Source organism: Vollenhovia emeryi, unplaced genomic scaffold (assembly GCF_000949405.1).
Source record: "Vollenhovia emeryi isolate VEMERY1.0 unplaced genomic scaffold, V.emery_V1.0 DF939167.1, whole genome shotgun sequence".
Classification (NCBI taxonomy): Eukaryota; Metazoa; Arthropoda; class Insecta; order Hymenoptera; family Formicidae; genus Vollenhovia; species Vollenhovia emeryi.
This window is the reverse complement of record NW_011967199.1, coordinates 1418837-1436581: the sequence shown is the minus strand read 5'-3', so window position 1 is coordinate 1436581 and position 17745 is coordinate 1418837. Positions and strand designations below refer to the sequence as shown.

The window sequence follows — 17745 nt, the reverse complement described above, 5'->3', positions numbered from 1 at the left end:
GGATTGCTTGGAATTTAGTAAATTACTAGGAATCCTGAATGCTGAGTGGTGCATTGATAGTAATTTACTAAATCGCAAGCAATCCAGCAGGAAAAATAGCATCGTCTGCAGCGGGCTTTAAGGCCTTTGCACGTAAAAAAGCATTAACCGTAACCGTAATTTTAGTCCACAACCTACGGAACCTACGTAATTTTAGTCCGTAACCTTCGGAATTTTACTTGGGTTGCTCCATCTATCTGTACGTGTTGAGAACTACGATTACGGACTAAAATTACGGTTACGGTTAACGCTTTTTTACGTGCAAAGGCCTTTAGTCCCAGTCTACAATAGAGATTTAAGCCCTAAAGCCTATCACACAATGCCAGGCAACAGGCAATAGGAACAGGGAATAGAATTTTTGACGCGTTGGATTCGTTGAAAATTTTCTTCCAACCAATCCAACGCGTCAGAAATTCTATTCCCTGTTCCTGTTGCCTGTTGCCTGGCATTGTGTGATAGGCTTTAGCCTTAAGAAATTGACTAATCACAGTCGCGCATTCTACTCATACTTGACCGTGATTGGCCAATTTCTTAAAGCTTAGGGCTTAAATCATCTATTGTAGACTGGGACTTAAGGAAATGAGCAATAAAGGCCCAAAACACGCGAAAAACTTAAGCAATGCTGAAAGTTAAAGCCAACAGCACACGATACTATTTTCCCTACTGGATTGCTTACGAGAGCCAATCAGAATTTAGCCTTAAGTCACCTGATCTCAAACTCTGCGTTCTTATTGGCTCTCGCAAGCAACCCAGTGTTCGAAGGGGGGGGGGGGGACCTTGCTTTCCGCATTGACTAGCGGCCTACAGTCTAGCTATACACGACAAGTGCGTGGCCGAGACGACGCGCCCGAGATGCGCCGAATTGTGCCGAGATGAGTCGGGCCGGGCCGGGCCGAGCCGAGCCGAGTCGAACCGCCATTCCAGTATGTTATGTACACTAGCGTGATTTCGCACACATTACAGCACAGGACAACAAAAAGCGATGAATAACGAATTATCTCAACGCGAGCGAGTCGTTTGAGATTTTGCGCGGCGGTAGACGGGGAGGTAAATCGTCGACGATACGCCCGTGTCTCTCGCGCCGCGGCCGGGCGGACGGAGCGTCCACCAGGGAGCGAAAACCCCTCGCGCGATAGACCGAGGAACGAGCGCGATTATTGAATCCCCGCGGAGTATATATGCCAACTCCGACGTCGCGGCAATTCCACGTAATTCCCGACGTGCAGTACACGTTCGTCGCGCCGCGTGTGTCATCCGGGATAATGATTCCTCGCTACGTGAATTGCACATAAGAGGATGCTATGGTGAAGAAAAAGTGCATCAAGTATCCTCGGTCCTCTGCAACGGATGGTGGCACTCGAAAATGACTGACTCTACCTCCGCCGCCTCTACTTTCGTCAGGTAAACGTCTCGCTCGCGCGGCCCCGACGAATCTTTCCTCCGACGGACCGTCGCGCTGCCCCCCCCCCGCCGTGACTCCGAATCGCGCTCGCCGCGCGTAACCCGCAACGTGGAAGACCGTGCTCTCGCGTACCTCGTGGAAAGTCGCGCTTAACCTTACACCGCGCGAAGGAGGAACAAGCGAGAACGAGGGAACGGGAGAAAGAAAGAGGAGTATACGCAAGCCGGTTGACGTGCGTGGAAAGCGCACGTAGCTGCGACCAGCGATTATCGCGGTCGCGAGGAATTTCTGTATAAAAAAAAAGAAATAGAAAAAGTGTCGACGAGGAACACGAGCGAAGAGGAAATTGAAATTTCTTAAACAAAAGTTTTAATCGTGCTGATTACTTGGTTGCAACGTGACAACAAAATACTCTCTGCGTTCTCTTTTCACAGTTTTCTGTTATTGTTAAAATGTGCGCCTAATTATTGCACGCCTGCCTTGGCGCCACGTAACAAGACAAAACGTTTTAACGAGGGTTTACTTTTTCCCCCCAAAAACGTACTTCTTTTGGACGCGTCGGCCCTTTTGAGCGACTGCTCGCTGCTCTCGGGTGCCACCGTGGAGCAATTTCTGTTGTGAAAATTGAATTTTATCACTGTTCGGCTTCAATTAACATTTGGCTCGCTCGAGCATTGCGATCCCATTGCAGTTTATTCTGGATTGTTCATATCTGGAAAGTACCTGACAATTCCTCGTTCACTGATTGTTTACTTAAATTACAATTCTGCCGCGTCTCATTGAACAGGCTTGTATTTTTATGAATACCTGAAAGTTCAAGTTCGATACTGTCAAAGCATTTTACTGTTGTTCAAGGATGGGAGGATAGAGGAGAGATTAAATTGTAAGATATCCATCGAAGAACTGTGATCTACGTACACACTGATTATTTGTCTGCGATTCTTCATAAAGAATTATCCGATTATACAGGCACAGTTCTTCATATTCTCAGTGATAGCTTGTAATAAATAATATTCAAATACATAGTGAATAACGTTCACAAATAATATAGCAGCTTCCCAATCTCCTGGTGTTGTACGACGATGATTCTTCTATAAGATAATTTTGATCAGAATGATAGAACTTGAATCATACAATTTATCTTTCTTTTACAGTCGCATGGGAAACGCCTGCACATAAATGCTTGATTATATTTGAATACAAACTCTACTTAACACACAAGCATTATTTGACGCCAGCAAATGACTAACAATGATCGAGCTTTTAATCGAGCATGACTGGCAATTTGTTTTTTTCGCAATAAATTTTCTGTGTTAAAAACACACCGTCGGTCATGGTCGATTAGAAACCCTATTTATTTTTATGGCGGAAGAATTTTCATATCCATATAACTTGCTTAGTTCCATGAGATTATATATATATGTATATAGCATTTCTTATGTACACCTTTTTAATGTAACGTCCCTCATACACATAACATTTTGGCCCGTTAATAATAATTTTTGATAAATTTAACGAATAAACTTATTTACTTTTATATACATATTTGATCTATTTATCTCAAAACGTCAACTTTTTTTCATATTTTCATATTCATTTATATCCAAATATGTCGAGCCGAGCTGCAATGTGTTCAATAAGCACACGTGCACGTTGAATTAACAGGAGCAGTTTCTTAAATTTGTAAGAAGAATAATTTTAATACCCTCAAAGACGTTTGGTTCGTGGTGGCACTTGAATTTATCACTAATCGTTCTGTGCTTCCTGAGCGAGCAAAATTCTGCCATTATCATTCGTGCACTTTAAACTTTAAACTCATGATCTCTTTTAGCATTTAAGAGATCATTCCAGCTTCGATATTTATCGTCAGTTTATGGACACCCTGTATAATGTGAAATCATCCTTAATATTAACTAACGACAAGAAATTAGAAATGGATATTGTAAATTGGCAATTTCTTTTTTTTTTTTTTACTAACATTGCTCTCTTCTAGATTATATTATGGACATTTTTTAATTTGGATACCATTTTATGGTAATTTCGTACTAATAATATCATAACTTAATGATATTTTTATGCCTCATTTAAGCTTTTATTTACAAGAAAAGTTTTGTAGGACCTAACAATCATAACGCATAATTGTAATTGTTAGACGTTACGTTTTTAGGAAGGCAGACAATTTTTACGGATAAATGTATCGTTTTGCAGAATAATCGGCAAAATAGTGACTTTACTGAAATGTGTCGTACGGACGGCATTTGTGATATTAAACAATGTCTATTGCATACCTACATATGTAGTATGGATGATGTTACTGTTCCCTGTAAAAATATATCAACCACAAGTGTACTGGCGAATCGAAGGCCTATTTTTCCACTGGTTGCTGGCAATGGTGTCGATGTGGACCTGGTCTGCAGGCTACGACAGTAAGTACAAATAATGACGGTGCAAATTGATAAGGAATAAAGCCCCGTTGAATTCGGAGGGAAACAAATTTTGCTTTTGTTCGACAGTAATAGAGCAAGGTGATGACATACAGAAGATTATAAGCGAGAAAACATTAGTTATAGCGAATCATCAGAGCACTGGTGATGTTCCTATATTAATGACAACATTTAACGCCAAACCAAATGTTCTACCTAATTTAATGTGGATAATGGATAGGGTGTTCAAATTTACTAATTTCGGAATAGTTTCTATATTACATCAAGATTTCTTCATTGTATCGGTAAGTGCCAAGTGTCCCCGTAAAAGCACACATGTACGGAATTCATTTTTACTGCTTTTGCATGTTGTAATGCAAACGTAATGGTAACGAAACGCGGATTATCTGTTACCTTCAGCCAATATATGTTAGATAACTGCAGGGACGTAAGCGAAGAGAAGAAAGTTTAAAGCAATTACAAAAGCATCTCAAAGATTCGTATATACCGCGAGATAGAAAATGGATGGTACTTTTCCCGGAAGGTGGCTTTCTGTGTAAAAGGCGAGAGACTTCGCAAAAGTACGCCAAGAAGAATAATCTGCCTATTCTTGAAAATGTGACTCTACCAAGAGTAGGAGCCATGCAAACCATATACGATACTCTCGGGCCAGCGGGAAGCAGGGACTCGGAGAATCAACATCTGAACAGCCGACCAAGTAAAATTGCACTGCATATTATAAATAATTGTAGACTAATTTTATGAAATTGCAATGTACATGCGTACGTATATACGTAAACTTTACTTATAGTGATATCGTTATAATTATTAAACCTATCGTATTAGACGACATTTGTTATTTACAGGTTTGACGGTAGCTAATCCAGAAATTAGTTGGGTTCTTGATATAACAGTAGCGTATCCTCAAGGTAAACCGCTCGATTTAGCTACTATTATAACTGGTTCGAGACCTCCGTGCGAGACGGTATTATTTTATCGACTTTTCCCTAGTTCAGTGGTGAGTGACTTGACGTGAGATATAATTTATGCAAATGCGCACAGCAATGTGTTATATAATATCTTACAATGTATCGTAGGTGCCACGTGAACCAGAACAATTATCCAAATGGTTGTACGACAGATGGGCAGAGAAAGAAGCACTGTTGGAACACTTTTATAAACATGGAACATTTCTTGGCACAAATGGATCAAACAGAACTAGTTCCAAAATACATCAGGATCCATTAAGATTCCTAGTCCTTCATTTATTCTTCATAACGTCTAGTTATATACATTATAGCATGCTTACGTACGTGCTATCTTGCTTTTGGTAAGATGTTTTTATATCATGTGCGACGCACGACGGTCCAGTTTAAAGAAGGAAATCATAGTAACGAAGTAAGATATCCTTGCCTTAAACAACCATTTTGATGTTTATGAGAATAATTCTAATGGATGTACAGATAATTAAATTCGGCAAGTCTGCCCACATTATAAGTCAGTTGTAACACTTATTTTTATTTAATGCAACAATTGCAAACGGTAGTGGTAATTGTGTTTTGCGTTGTAAAACTAACATAAAGTTAACATGGTTTTAAATGTGATTTCGAACTATTAACATATTTTAATATATTTAACGAAATAACAGTTGAAATAAAATTTATTTCTGTAATTTTTATGGTTTCTTAAAAGTTAAAAATGATTATCTTGTATTCTCTATACCATACAAAGTATACGTTACGTAACAAACCTGCTTTTATAAATCAACATTCGTATATCTCGGAGCTCGATGATGGTACATTCTTAGAATGAAACTTCGTTGGTGACGCCAATCTGTAGACTTATTTTTCTTCACTTTGGATATTGTAGGATATAAAAATATTTAATTTTAAATTTAGATACAGTACTCGCCGGAATAAGCATTTCATCTGTAAACATCATCCGTTATGTGATCTCTTTTGTAAAGGTGGTATAATGCATTTTGCCGCAGAGTTTTTGAGAATGCGTAAAAATATGGCATTTAGACACTTTATCGATATTGGATCAAGTTCACAATTCTTAATTTATACAATTCTATTATATGTTGCATAATAAACACTACCCGGTTTCATATAGATTCAAATTTAGGTACGATATTCACATTGAGTTATATTAACATCACAAATAATGTACGAATGTGTTTATCACACACCTGGTACTTGGTAGCGTTGTAACCAAATCTTTGTAATATATAGCATCGCATGTGTGTCTTATGTAAGTTGATTATAAAATATGACATTCTATATCAACATACAATAGAAGAAAAGAATTTTTGTGGAACATTAACAGTCGAATCTTTTAAAGAGCGTATCAATTTAGAGGGTTTTTTTGTGATATACACAGCAAAAGATATTTTTCAAGGCAAACATTAAAAGGTCCATCCTATAAACATAATTTTTTAAACATCACGTTAGGAATTTTGTAACAATAAGTTTATAACTTTAACGACATATAAATTAGAATTAGATTAGTGCAAAGATATGATTGTTCGAAAACGGAAATAAATAAAAGAAATATTGTAGCGGATTGCATTGTATGAACTAATAAGCAAGATATATTTTTTTATGTCCAGAAACTATGAAACGAATATAAAACTCCTGGCCTTTGTCAAAAGCTTCCGGCTGTTTTCTTGACTCATTTCTAATCTGTAATTGCAGGATATAATGATGTGCTACTGATATAATAATTTGTTCTAAAAACTAATTAACGTTGAAAATACTGGAACAAAAATATCGAAGTTTGTGATAGTTTTTGGATTATAAGCGATTGCCATTTCGTTAATGATATTACGTATCTTTCGTGCGTTCATTCTCATAATTACATCTATTGATTACTGATAGATGTAATCAACCTGTCAATTATTGATTTTCTACTCCTCTAATATTAATTTTTATTGCATAGCCATTTGGCTATAATTTGGTTTTTAGAAACAAACAGATGGTAAGTAAATTTGTTTTCGTTATTCTTTTTATCACACCCTTTTTTAACACTTCGTATTCGTAACGAATAAAAAATAATATTTAATTGCCATAAAATTTGTGGCGATTTTATTTTATTTTGTCAAAATTACAAAATTTTATTTTTCTCAAAATGTACAAAAATAAGAAAATAATAAATTATTGTATTTATGCATAAAGAATTATGCAGTGTATTACATTATCGTGTATCTATCGATATCGGATCTTTATTGAATCTTGAAAGAATATTTTCCTTTTTTAATCGATTAACATATATAATAAAATAGAATATTAGAAATTTGGCAATAGTTGGATATAACGAACTGACATAATTATACATTAGCACTTATTTCTCAGTTGTTTTTATCAATTTGTAAATATCCATATTTTTCTCACGTACAGATAACATATAAAATACGTATATAAATAAATCATAAATATGTGATAAAAAGAATGTCATTACAAATACAAAAGCACGTAAATATATAATGTTCTAATTGTATTTTATATACTGATGGTGTGTACGTAGGCGTACAATCGCCTATATTTGTTAGCTACAAATTGTTCTCATTTCAAACTAATGCTAAGATGCCATTTTATTAGAGAAAAAGATCGCTTCTTCTGTATACATAGTATATGCACTTATACATATATGTATAAAGTTTTCTAAATAAATACAACGTACGAATAATAATTAATTTAAATAAAATCTACGAATAAGTATGCGTTCTTCATTGAAAAATTAATATATTACCAAATAAATAAATACAACAATCAAAGATATGGTCACATAATATTAATAATTAGACATTATTCGTAATTGTCCTTATTTTTCGTTACGTCGTGACGAAAACAATACAGCAGGAGATACGGTAGTATGCAATGCGTGTGTAATAAAGAATCTTAATGTACTGGCGAGTATGTATTTAAAAAAAAAGAGATCTTATAAGAGAAAAGAAGAGAATTATGTTTTTGGACAATTAACGAAATTGTTTCGCTGGAAAATTTTTGACATTTCTAATCTGTGATTGCAGGATATAATGATTTACTACAACTGATGTGTTTTAGTAATTTATTCTACAAACTAATTAACGTTGGAAATGCTGAAACAAAAATATCGAAGCTTATGATTGTTTTTGAATTATGAGCGATTAACATTTGGTTAATGATATTGCGTAATTTGTACGTTTATTATCATACTCACATATACCTATCTATCGATTACTGATAGATGTAATCAACCTGTTATTCATTAATTTTTCACTCTATTGATATTGATTTTCATTCTGTAGCCATTTGGCTATAACTTGGGTTTCAATCATTTCAGAAGTAAAATGATGGTAAGTATATATATGTAACATGTCTTTACGAAAATTAGCATTGTATATAATTTCATTTCAACATTCAACAAATTATGCAATACAGAAGTAAGTTTGCGGCTCGTAGTACGATATGTGAAAAGTTACTTTGTGCCAATATGAAAATTTTCATAGAAGCTTTAATAATTCAATAAGATCTACCACGAAGAGAACCAAGAACTTTAACTATGTTGGATGATTATAATTACTTATGAGTACTGTCGAATCGCTGTGTCCTTGATTTTTAATGACGAAACCAATCAATCTTTTTATTCTAAATTCTATTTGTCGCCAGTCGTCATACGATTTCACCGCCTAGTCACGGGTGCATAATTAGAAATTTCGTTACACACAAATTATATGCAAAATTTTTATCAAAATTTTTTCATCCTGTACACACATGCCAGAATAGAAGTAAGAATTCAGGACAAGTGTTCAAAATTAAAAAATTGTTTAATCTTACAGCGTTAAAAAATCTGCAGTCAGTAATGAAGAATGGATTTGAAATGCGAAGACTAGTACTATTTATATACATATACCATATATGATACCATTGGCAGAAATATTTCAAAAAATTAGGTTTTCCCATATTAAATTAATAATGTGGTCCGAAATAGTCATTTAACCACAAGTAACTTAACAACTTGACGTTTCTTATGGCAGATGTTTTCAGCGTAATAAAATCAAATTCGCTAGTGTTTTTGTAACTGACAAAACCTAAAATTTCATAGGTCTATGTTATTTTTGTCTATGATTCTTTATGAAGAATTCACCAATTATATAAACGCAGTTACTCATATTGTTAGTAAAAGCTTCTAATAAATAACGTACAGAATAAGTAAAAAACGCTTAGTTGCAATTTTTTAATCTCTTAATGTCGTTTAATGATGATTCTTTTATCCACAATACTGATTAAACTAATAGAACTTGAATTATATTACACAATTTATCTTTGTTTTGACGTTATAATGTGTTGCACGGGAAATACTTGTATAGAAATAGTTTCTTAAATTGGAATACAAAGTCCTTTCATCTCCTTCCATTTTTTCCCCCACTACCACTCCTTTTCGTTCAGTAGGTCCGACCTCTATTTTACTTGTATTCTTACTTGTCATTAGTAGTTCACCGATTGTGACAGGAAATATTGTTTCCGCACTACAGTTTGGCAATTAACTTTCATTATTATGAAATTAAGGTTTGTAATTACATATTTTATCTCTCACTTTTAAATACTGACTAAAGTACTTTATTTTTGTTTTATTTCGATTATCGATCTGACAATATATGTCAAAGCACAATTTATTTTATATTTTGACCATGATTTCATATGATTTATAGTTATGAGTTGCGAGCGTCGTTTTCACAAGTTTCCTTTTAATTATTATTCGTTTTCAAATTTGATTCACCGAAAATTGTTCGGACTGAAACGTATTATTTTATCGTAGTAAAACAAAGATACTAACAATGATATGGCTCAGTCTCCGTTCTACTTGTCTCATTTGAAAACAGAATATTCAATTTTATACTCTAGTAGCACAGTGCATTGGCTAAACATTGGCTAACCGTTGGTCCAATATTAGTTATTGGACTACCATTTAGCCAATGCACACTGTACTAGTAAGGGTAGGAAAAATACACTTATATCCATAGATTGCTTAAATCCATGAATTATACATGTATGTGGGATTTCCTGTACCTACTCTTTTAACGTAATTAACACACTTCATAATAATATTTTAGTTTTCTTGTTAATAATAATTTATTATCCATGAAACTTACAAATAAATTTGTTTATTTTTATACATTTACATATGTACTTTATCTCAAAATATCTCCAACTCATTTTTATATATTTAAATATGTTTAATAGGATTGAATATGCATTGAATAAGATTAAATATGCATATTGAATAAGAACACATGCACATTGCACTAACAAAAATATAGCTTCTTAAGGAACTTCTCGTTGCACGAGTGCATAATAATTTCAAAATCATTAAAGGTATTTGGTATATATTTGGTTCGTGAAAGTACTTTAGTTTATCACTAATCATTATGTCCTTCCTGAGCGCAAGCAAAATTGCGTCCTTATCATTCGTGCACTTCACATTTTAAACTCATGTGCGACTTTGTTTTCTGTTTGAAAATTATTCTAGCCTCGATATTTTGGTATTAAATTATAACAAGAAATCGGTTACTAAAATATTTATGATTAGTTTATAGATACCTGTATAATGTAAAATTATATTTATTTAATATTAACTAACGTCAGGTTAGAAATGGATATTATAAATTAAAAATTTCTTTTTTATACTAACATTGCTCTGTTTGGCATTACATTATAATTAAATATGTTTTAATTTTGATACTATTTTGAATATTTTTTCGTACTAATAGCGTCCTATCTTAAGGATATGTTTCTACCCCATTTACAAATGAATAAAAGCAAAATTCAACTATAGTAAGATAATATAATAATTCATACATAATGTACGACAATTTGGTATCAATTTGATAAAAATCTGTGCACATTTCTTTTTGTATTGTTGATATATCTAAATGAATAAATACTTGATATGTCACTTATAAAAGGATTAATTCTTAAATTATATTTTTTGTAAGGTAGACAATTTTGACTGAGAAATGTATCGTTTTGCAGAATAATCGGCAAAATAGTGACTTTACTGAAATGTGTCGTACGGACGGCATTTATGATATTAAACTCTGTCTATTACATACCTACGTATGCAGTATGGATGATGTTACTGTTCCCGGTAAAAATATATCAACCACAAGTGTACTGGCGAATCGAAGGCCTATTTTTCCACTGGTTGCTGGGAATGGTGTCGATGTGGACCTGGTCTGCAGGCTACGACAGTAAGTACAAATAATGACGGTGCAAATTGATAAGGAATAAAGCCCCGTTGAATTCGGAGGGAAACAAATTTTGCTTTTGTTCGACAGTAATAGAGCAAGGTGATGACATACAGAAGATTATAAGCGAGAAAACATTAGTTATAGCGAATCATCAGAGCACTGGTGATGTTGCTATATTAATGACAACATTTAACGCCAAACCAAATGTTGCTCCTAATTTAATGTGGATAATGGATAGAGTGTTCAAATTTACTAATTTCGGGATAGCTTCTATATTACATCAAGATTTCTTCATTGTATCGGTAAGTGCCAAGTTTTTAAGAATCTATATGTACGGAATCTGTTAGATATAGATTTACTGTTACTGTTTACGTTTTGTAATGTAAACGTAATGTAATGGAACGCGAATTATCTGTTACCTTCAGTCAATATATATTAGATAACTGCAGGGACGTGAACGACGGGAAGAAAGTTTAAAACAATTACGAAAGCATCTAAAAGATTCGTATATACCGCGAGATAGAAAATGGATTGTACTTTTCCCGGAAGGTGGATTACTGTATAAAAACCGAGAGAGTTCGCAAAAGTATGCTAAGAAGAACAATCTGCCTATTCTGGAAAATGTGGCTCTACCAAAAGTAGGAGCCATGCATACGATTTTAGAAACCCTCAGGCCAGCAAGAAGCAGGGACGCAGAAGATCAACGCCGGAATAACCGACCAAGTAAAATTTTGTGTTATAAAATATTGTCACTAATTTTATGGAATTAAAATGTACATACATATAGTACACACAAAGTTTACTTATAGTGATACTATAGTGATTACGATTATTGCTGGAACTATCGTATTATACGATATTATCTACAGGTATGACGGCAGCCAATACAGAAATTAGTTGGATTCTGGATGTAACAATAGGGTATCCCGATGATAAACCTCTCACTGCAGTTAATATTGCAACTGGTTCCAGACCTCCGTTCGAGACGGTATTATTTTATCGACTTTTCCCTAGTTCAGTGGTGAGTGACTTGACGTGAGATATAATTTATGCAAATGCGCATAGCAATGTGTTATATAATATCTTACAATGTATCGTAGGTTCCTCGAGAACGAGAACAATTATCCACATGGTTGTACGACAGATGGGCAGAGAAAGAAGCACTGTTGGAAAACTTTTATAAACATGGAACATTTCTTGGCACAAATAGATCAAACAGACCTAGTTCCAAAGTACATCAGGATCTATTAAGATTCCTAGTCCTTCATTTATTCTTTATAACGTCTAGTTATATATATTATAGCATGCTGGCGTACATGCTATCTTGCATTTGGTAAAATGTTTCTATACCTTGTGTGAAATTTATAATATATCTTATATATGTATATATATACAGGGTGTTGAAAAAAAAAGGGGTTACATATTTTGATAAGAGGTAGTATTGGTCAAAACAAGAAGAAAAGGTCTAATTAACATGGGTCCTAAGACTAATTTCAGAGATACAAGCTATTTTGTTATTTGAGCTCTTTGTCATTTTCTTATTAGTCGTGTTATCTTTAGAATGTAATGAACAAAGGAGTAGGGAAGAATGGGGTACAATGGGGATATCTTTTTTCTAGGTGCTTTAAAAACAAGAAATAAACAAAGAGAGATTCTTGTGAGATCTGACTTGTGGTGTCTATTGCGAACCAAACGTAAATATCAGGAGAGAGAAATGAAGTTATGGTGCGTGACTTGAAAGAGTGCGTGATTCTCTAAGACGTTCATTACATTCTAAAGATGACACGACTAATAAGAAAATGACAAAGAGCTCAAATAACAAAATAACTTGTATCTCTGAAGATATTAGTCTTAGGACCCATGTTAATTAGACCTTTTCTTCTTGTTTTGACCAATACTACCTCTTATCAAAATATGTAACCCTTTTTTTTCAACACCCTGTATATGTGTGTATAAGTTAATTCTTTTATAACATATCGAAATTTAGTCGAGAATTGTAACTATTCTACAAGCTTACAAAAATCTTAGCTGCCTTATAGTATACTTTGGAATATATAGAAAGGTGAAGGGATGGAATTAAATTTTCTCAGCAGTGACAGTGCAAATAAATTCTTAAATATTATAGTAGTACACTGTATAAAGCATTGGACTACTTACTACCTACATCCTACTCGGATCGTATTGGTGGTTTTATTTATTGATTTATTATTATGTATAGTAGTATACACTATATAACGAATTATTTCACTAATATATATTATTTTAATAAGCAAATTGTCCATATTAATCAAATTTATCAAGAGATTCGAGCAGAAATTGCAGCATCAACTACATCCGCATATAAATTTAAATTCCATTAACAGAGCACGTAAATGTAACATATTACCCACAGAATCGTATATACAATTTGTAAAACACTTTGCGCAGTTTCTTTAAAATTTTTTCCTGATAGACATGGCTATTTGCGGCTCGTAGCGCGATAAATGAAAAATTACTTTATCCCGATATGAAAATTTTGATAGAAACTATAATAATTCAATGAGATCTACCACGAAGAGAACCAAGAACTTTAACTATGTTGGATGATTATAATTACTTATGAGTACTGTCGAATCGCTGTGTCCTTGATTTTTAATGACGAAACCAATCAATCTTTTTATTCTAAATTCTATTTGTCGCCAGTCGTCATACGATTTCACCGCCTAGTCACGGGTGCATAATTAGAAATTTCGTTACACAAATTATATGCAAAATTTTGATCAAAATTTTTTCATCCTGTACACACATGCCAGAATAGAAGTAAGAATTCAGGACAATTAGTGTTCAAAATTAAAAAATTGTTTAATCTTACAGCGTTAAAAAATCTGCAGTCAGTAATGAAGAATGGATTTGAAATGCGAAGACTAGTACTATTTTTATACATATACCATATATGATACCATTGGCAGAAATATTTCAAAAAATTAGGTTTTCCCATATTAAATTAATAAAGTGGTCCGAAATAGTCATTTAACCACAAGTAACTTAAAAACTTGACGTTTCTTATGGCAGATATGTTTTCAGCGTAATAAAATCAAATTCGCTAGTGTTTTTGTAACTGACAAAACCTAAAATTTCATAGGTCTATGTTATTTTTGTCTATGATTCTTTATGAAGAATTCACCAATTATATAAACGCAGTTACTCATATGTTAGTAAAAGCTTCTAATAAATAATGTACAGAATAAGTAAAAAACGCTTAGTTGCAATTTTTTAATCTCTTAATGTCGTTTAATGATGATTCTTTTATCCACAATACTGATTAAACTAATAGAACTTGAATTATATTACACAATTTATCTTTGTTTTGACGTTATAATGTGTTGCACGGGAAATACTTGTATAGAAATAGTTTCTTAAATTGGAATACAAAGTCCTTTCATCTCCTTCCATTTTTTCCCCCACTACCACTCCTTTTCGTTCAGTAGGTCCGACCCCTATTTTACTTGTATTCTTACTTGTCATTAGTAGTTCACCGATTGTGACAGGAAATATTGTTTCCGCACTACAGTTCGGCAATTAACTTTCATTATTATGAATTTAAGGTTTGTAATTACATATTTTATCTCTCACTTTTAAATACTGACTAAAGTACTTTATTTTTATTTTATTTCGATTATCGATCTAACAATATACGTCAAAGCACAATTTATTTTATATATTGACCATGATTTCATATGATTTATAGTTATGAGTTGCGAGCGTCGTTTTCACAAGTTTCCTTTTAATTATTATTCGTTTTTAAATTTGATTCACCGAAAATTGTTCAGACTGAAACGTATTATTTTATCGTAGTAAAACAAAGATACTAACAATGATATGGCTCAGTCTCCGTTCTACTTGTCTCATTTGAAAACAGAATATTCAATTTTATACTCTAGTAGCACAGTGCATTGGCTAAACATTGGCTAACCGTTGGTCCAATATTAGTTATATTGGACCAACATTTAGCCAATGCACACTGTGCTAGTAAGGGTAGGAAAAATATACTTATATCCATAGATTGCTTAAATCCATGAATTAATACATGTATGTGGGATTTCCTGTACCTACTCTTTTAACGTAATTAACACACTTCATAATAATATTTTAGTTTTCTTGTTAATAATAATTTATTATCCATGAAACTTACAAATAAATTTGTTTATTTTTATACATTTACATATGTACTTTATCTCAAAATATTTTCAACTCATTTTTATATATTTAAATATGCATTTAATAGGATTGAATATGCATTGAATAAGGTTAAATATGCATATTGAATAAGAACACATGCACATTGCACTAACGAAAATATAGCTTCTTAAGGAACTTCTCGTTGCACGAGTGCATAATAATTTCAAAATTATTAAAGGTATTTGGTATATATTTGGTTCGTGAAAGTACTTTAGTTTATCACTAATCATTATGCCCTTCCTGAGCGCAAGCAAAATTGCGTCCTTATCATTCGTGCACTTCAAATATTAAACTCATGTGCGACTTTGTTTTCTGTTTGAAAATTCTTCTAGCCTCGATATTTTGGTATTAAATTATAACAAGAAATCGGTTACTAAAATATTTATGATTAGTTTATAGATACCTGTATAATGTAAAATTATATTTATTTAATATTAACTAACGTCAGGTTAGAAATGGATATTATAAATTAAAAATTTCTTTTTTATATTAACATTGCTCTTTTTGGCATTACATTATAATTAAATATTTTTTCATTTTGATACTATTTTGAATATTTTTCGCACTAATAGCGTCCTATCTTAAGGATATGTTTCTACCCCATTTACAAATGAATAAAAGCAAAATTCAACTATAGTAAGATAATATAATAATTAATACATAATGTACGACAATTTGGTATCAATTTGATAAAAATCTGTGCACATTTCTTTTTGTATTGTTGATATATATAAATGAATAAATACTTGATATGTCACTTATAAAAGGATTAATTTTTAAATTATATTTTTTGTAAGGTAGACAATTTTGACTGAGAAATGTATCGTTTTGTAGAATCATCAGGAACATAGTGACTTTACTGAAGTGTGTGACACGTTCGGCATCTGTGATATTAAACATTGTCTATTGCACATCTACGTATGCAGTATGGATGATGTTACTGTTCCCGGTAAAAATATATCAACCACAAGTGTACTGGCGAATCGAAGGCCTATTTTTCCACTGGTTGCTGGCAATGGCGTCGATGTGGACCTGGTCTGCAGGCTACGACAGTAAGTACAAATAATGACGGTGCAAATTGATAAGGAATAAAGCCCCGTTGAATTCGGATGGAAACAAATTTTGCTTTTGTTCGACAGTAATAGAGCAAGGTGATGACATACAGAAGATTATAAGCGAGAAAACATTAGTTATAGCGAATCATCAGAGCACTGGTGATGTTCCTACATTAATCACAACATTTAACGCCAAACCAAATGTTCTACCTAATTTAATGTGGATAATGGATAGAGTGATCAAATTTACTAATTTCGGGATAGTTTCTATATTACATCAAGATTTCTTCATTGTATCGGTAAGTGCCAAGTGTCCCCGTAAAAGCACACATGTACGGAATTCATTTTTACTGCTTTTGCATGTTGTAATGCAAACGTAACGGTAACGAAACGCGGATTATCTGTTACCTTCAGCCAATATATATTAGATAACTGCAGGGACGTGAACGACGGGAAGAAAGTTTAAAACAATTACGAAAGCATCTAAAAGATTCGTATATACCGCGAGATAGAAAATGGATTGTACTTTTCCCGGAAGGTGGATTTTTGCATGAAAGAAAAGAAAGCGCGCAAAAGTATGCTAAGAAGAACAATCTGCCTATTCTGGAAAATGTGGCTCTACCAAAAGTAGGAGCCATGCATACGATTTTGGAAACCCTCGGGCCAGCAAGAAGCAGGGACGCAGAAGATCAACGCCGGAACAACCGACCAAGTAAAATTTTGTGTTATAAAATATTGTCACTAATTTTATGGAATTAAAATGTACATACATATAGTGCACACAAAGTTTACTTATAGTGATACTATTACGATTATTGCTGGAACTATCGTAGTATACGATATTATCTGCAGGTATGACGGCAGCCAATACAGAAATTAGTTGGATTCTGGATGTAACAATAGGGTATCCCGATGATAAACCTCTCACTGCAGTTAATGTTATAAGTGGTTCTAGACCTCCGTTCGAGACGGTATTATTTTATCGACTTTTCCCTAGTTCGGTGGTGAGTGACTTGACGTGAGATATAATTTATGCAAATGCGCACAGCAATGTGTTATACAGGGTGTCTGATGCAAAAGTAGCAACTTTGAAAATAGTGGTAGATTAGGTTAAACTAAGGAGAAATATCATGTACTGCGGTACAAAGTAACATTAGTTATTGAGTAGTAAATTTACACGTTTGAGCGAATGAGGATGCAGGAGACGATAGGCCGGACTCGGAAGGCATTTAAAAAATCGATCGATGAGCGGGAGGTGGAGCGACGCGCGAGATACACCATGGTGGGAAAAAACCAAGGCGCGGCGGGGAGCGCGGCGCGGGCGGCGAGCGCAGCAGCGAGCGCGAGAGACGAGCGACCCGAAACATAAACATAGTA

General features: G+C 33.6%; 3 protein-coding genes across 4 annotated transcripts in view; all 3 read left to right on the top strand.

Moving 5' to 3' along the window:
• The first annotated feature begins 1096 nt into the window (after positions 1–1096).
• On the top strand, positions 1097–6516 carry LOC105564284 (acyl-CoA:lysophosphatidylglycerol acyltransferase 1-like). 2 transcript variants are annotated; one of them, XM_012016548.1, is made up of 6 exons: positions 1097–1440; positions 3650–3867; positions 3955–4169; positions 4309–4582; positions 4731–4882; positions 4962–6516. In XM_012016548.1, exons 1-6 carry the CDS (start codon positions 1403–1405, stop codon positions 5196–5198), a joined length of 1134 nt encoding a protein of 377 aa, XP_011871938.1. In that variant the 5' UTR covers positions 1097–1402; the 3' UTR covers positions 5199–6516. The 2 variants fall into 2 exon arrangements, with proteins under 2 accessions (XP_011871938.1, XP_011871937.1); XM_012016547.1 differs by lacking the exon at positions 1097–1440 and adding an exon at positions 3413–3475.
• Positions 6517–9314: 2798 nt separating this feature from the next.
• On the top strand, positions 9315–14284 carry LOC105564280 (acyl-CoA:lysophosphatidylglycerol acyltransferase 1-like). Its single transcript, XM_012016543.1, has 7 exons — positions 9315–9413; positions 10878–11095; positions 11183–11397; positions 11545–11818; positions 11965–12116; positions 12196–12428; positions 13949–14284. The coding sequence occupies exons 1-7, from the start codon at positions 9403–9405 to the stop codon at positions 13986–13988; spliced, it is 1143 nt and encodes a 380-aa protein (XP_011871933.1). The 5' UTR covers positions 9315–9402; the 3' UTR covers positions 13989–14284.
• A 307-nt stretch (positions 14285–14591) lies between these two features.
• The window catches only part of LOC105564281 (acyl-CoA:lysophosphatidylglycerol acyltransferase 1-like), a 6157-nt gene continuing 3003 nt past the window's right edge, over positions 14592–17745 (top strand). The window contains exons 1-5 of the mRNA XM_012016544.1: positions 14592–14679; positions 16148–16365; positions 16453–16667; positions 16807–17080; positions 17221–17372. Coding sequence (XP_011871934.1) covers positions 14669–14679; positions 16148–16365; positions 16453–16667; positions 16807–17080; positions 17221–17372 — 870 coding nt within the window. The 5' untranslated portion in view covers positions 14592–14668. The remainder of the gene's footprint in view (positions 14680–16147; positions 16366–16452; positions 16668–16806; positions 17081–17220; positions 17373–17745) is intronic.

Excerpts from the sequence above, each read along its gene's own strand:
- LOC105564284 (XM_012016548.1), top strand. The coding sequence starts at position 1,403 with ATGACTGACTCTACCTCCGCCGCCTCTACTTTCGTCAG. Across the intron at positions 4,170-4,308 it reads AAGATTTCTTCATTGTATCG|GGACGTAAGCGAAGAGAAGA; the intron begins GTAAGTGCCAAG and ends AGATAACTGCAG. Across the intron at positions 4,583-4,730 it reads ACATCTGAACAGCCGACCAA|GTTTGACGGTAGCTAATCCA; the intron begins GTAAAATTGCAC and ends TGTTATTTACAG.
- LOC105564280 (XM_012016543.1), top strand. Across the intron at positions 11,096-11,182 it reads CTGGTCTGCAGGCTACGACA|TAATAGAGCAAGGTGATGAC; the intron begins GTAAGTACAAAT and ends TTTGTTCGACAG. Across the intron at positions 12,117-12,195 it reads GACTTTTCCCTAGTTCAGTG|GTTCCTCGAGAACGAGAACA; the intron begins GTGAGTGACTTG and ends AATGTATCGTAG.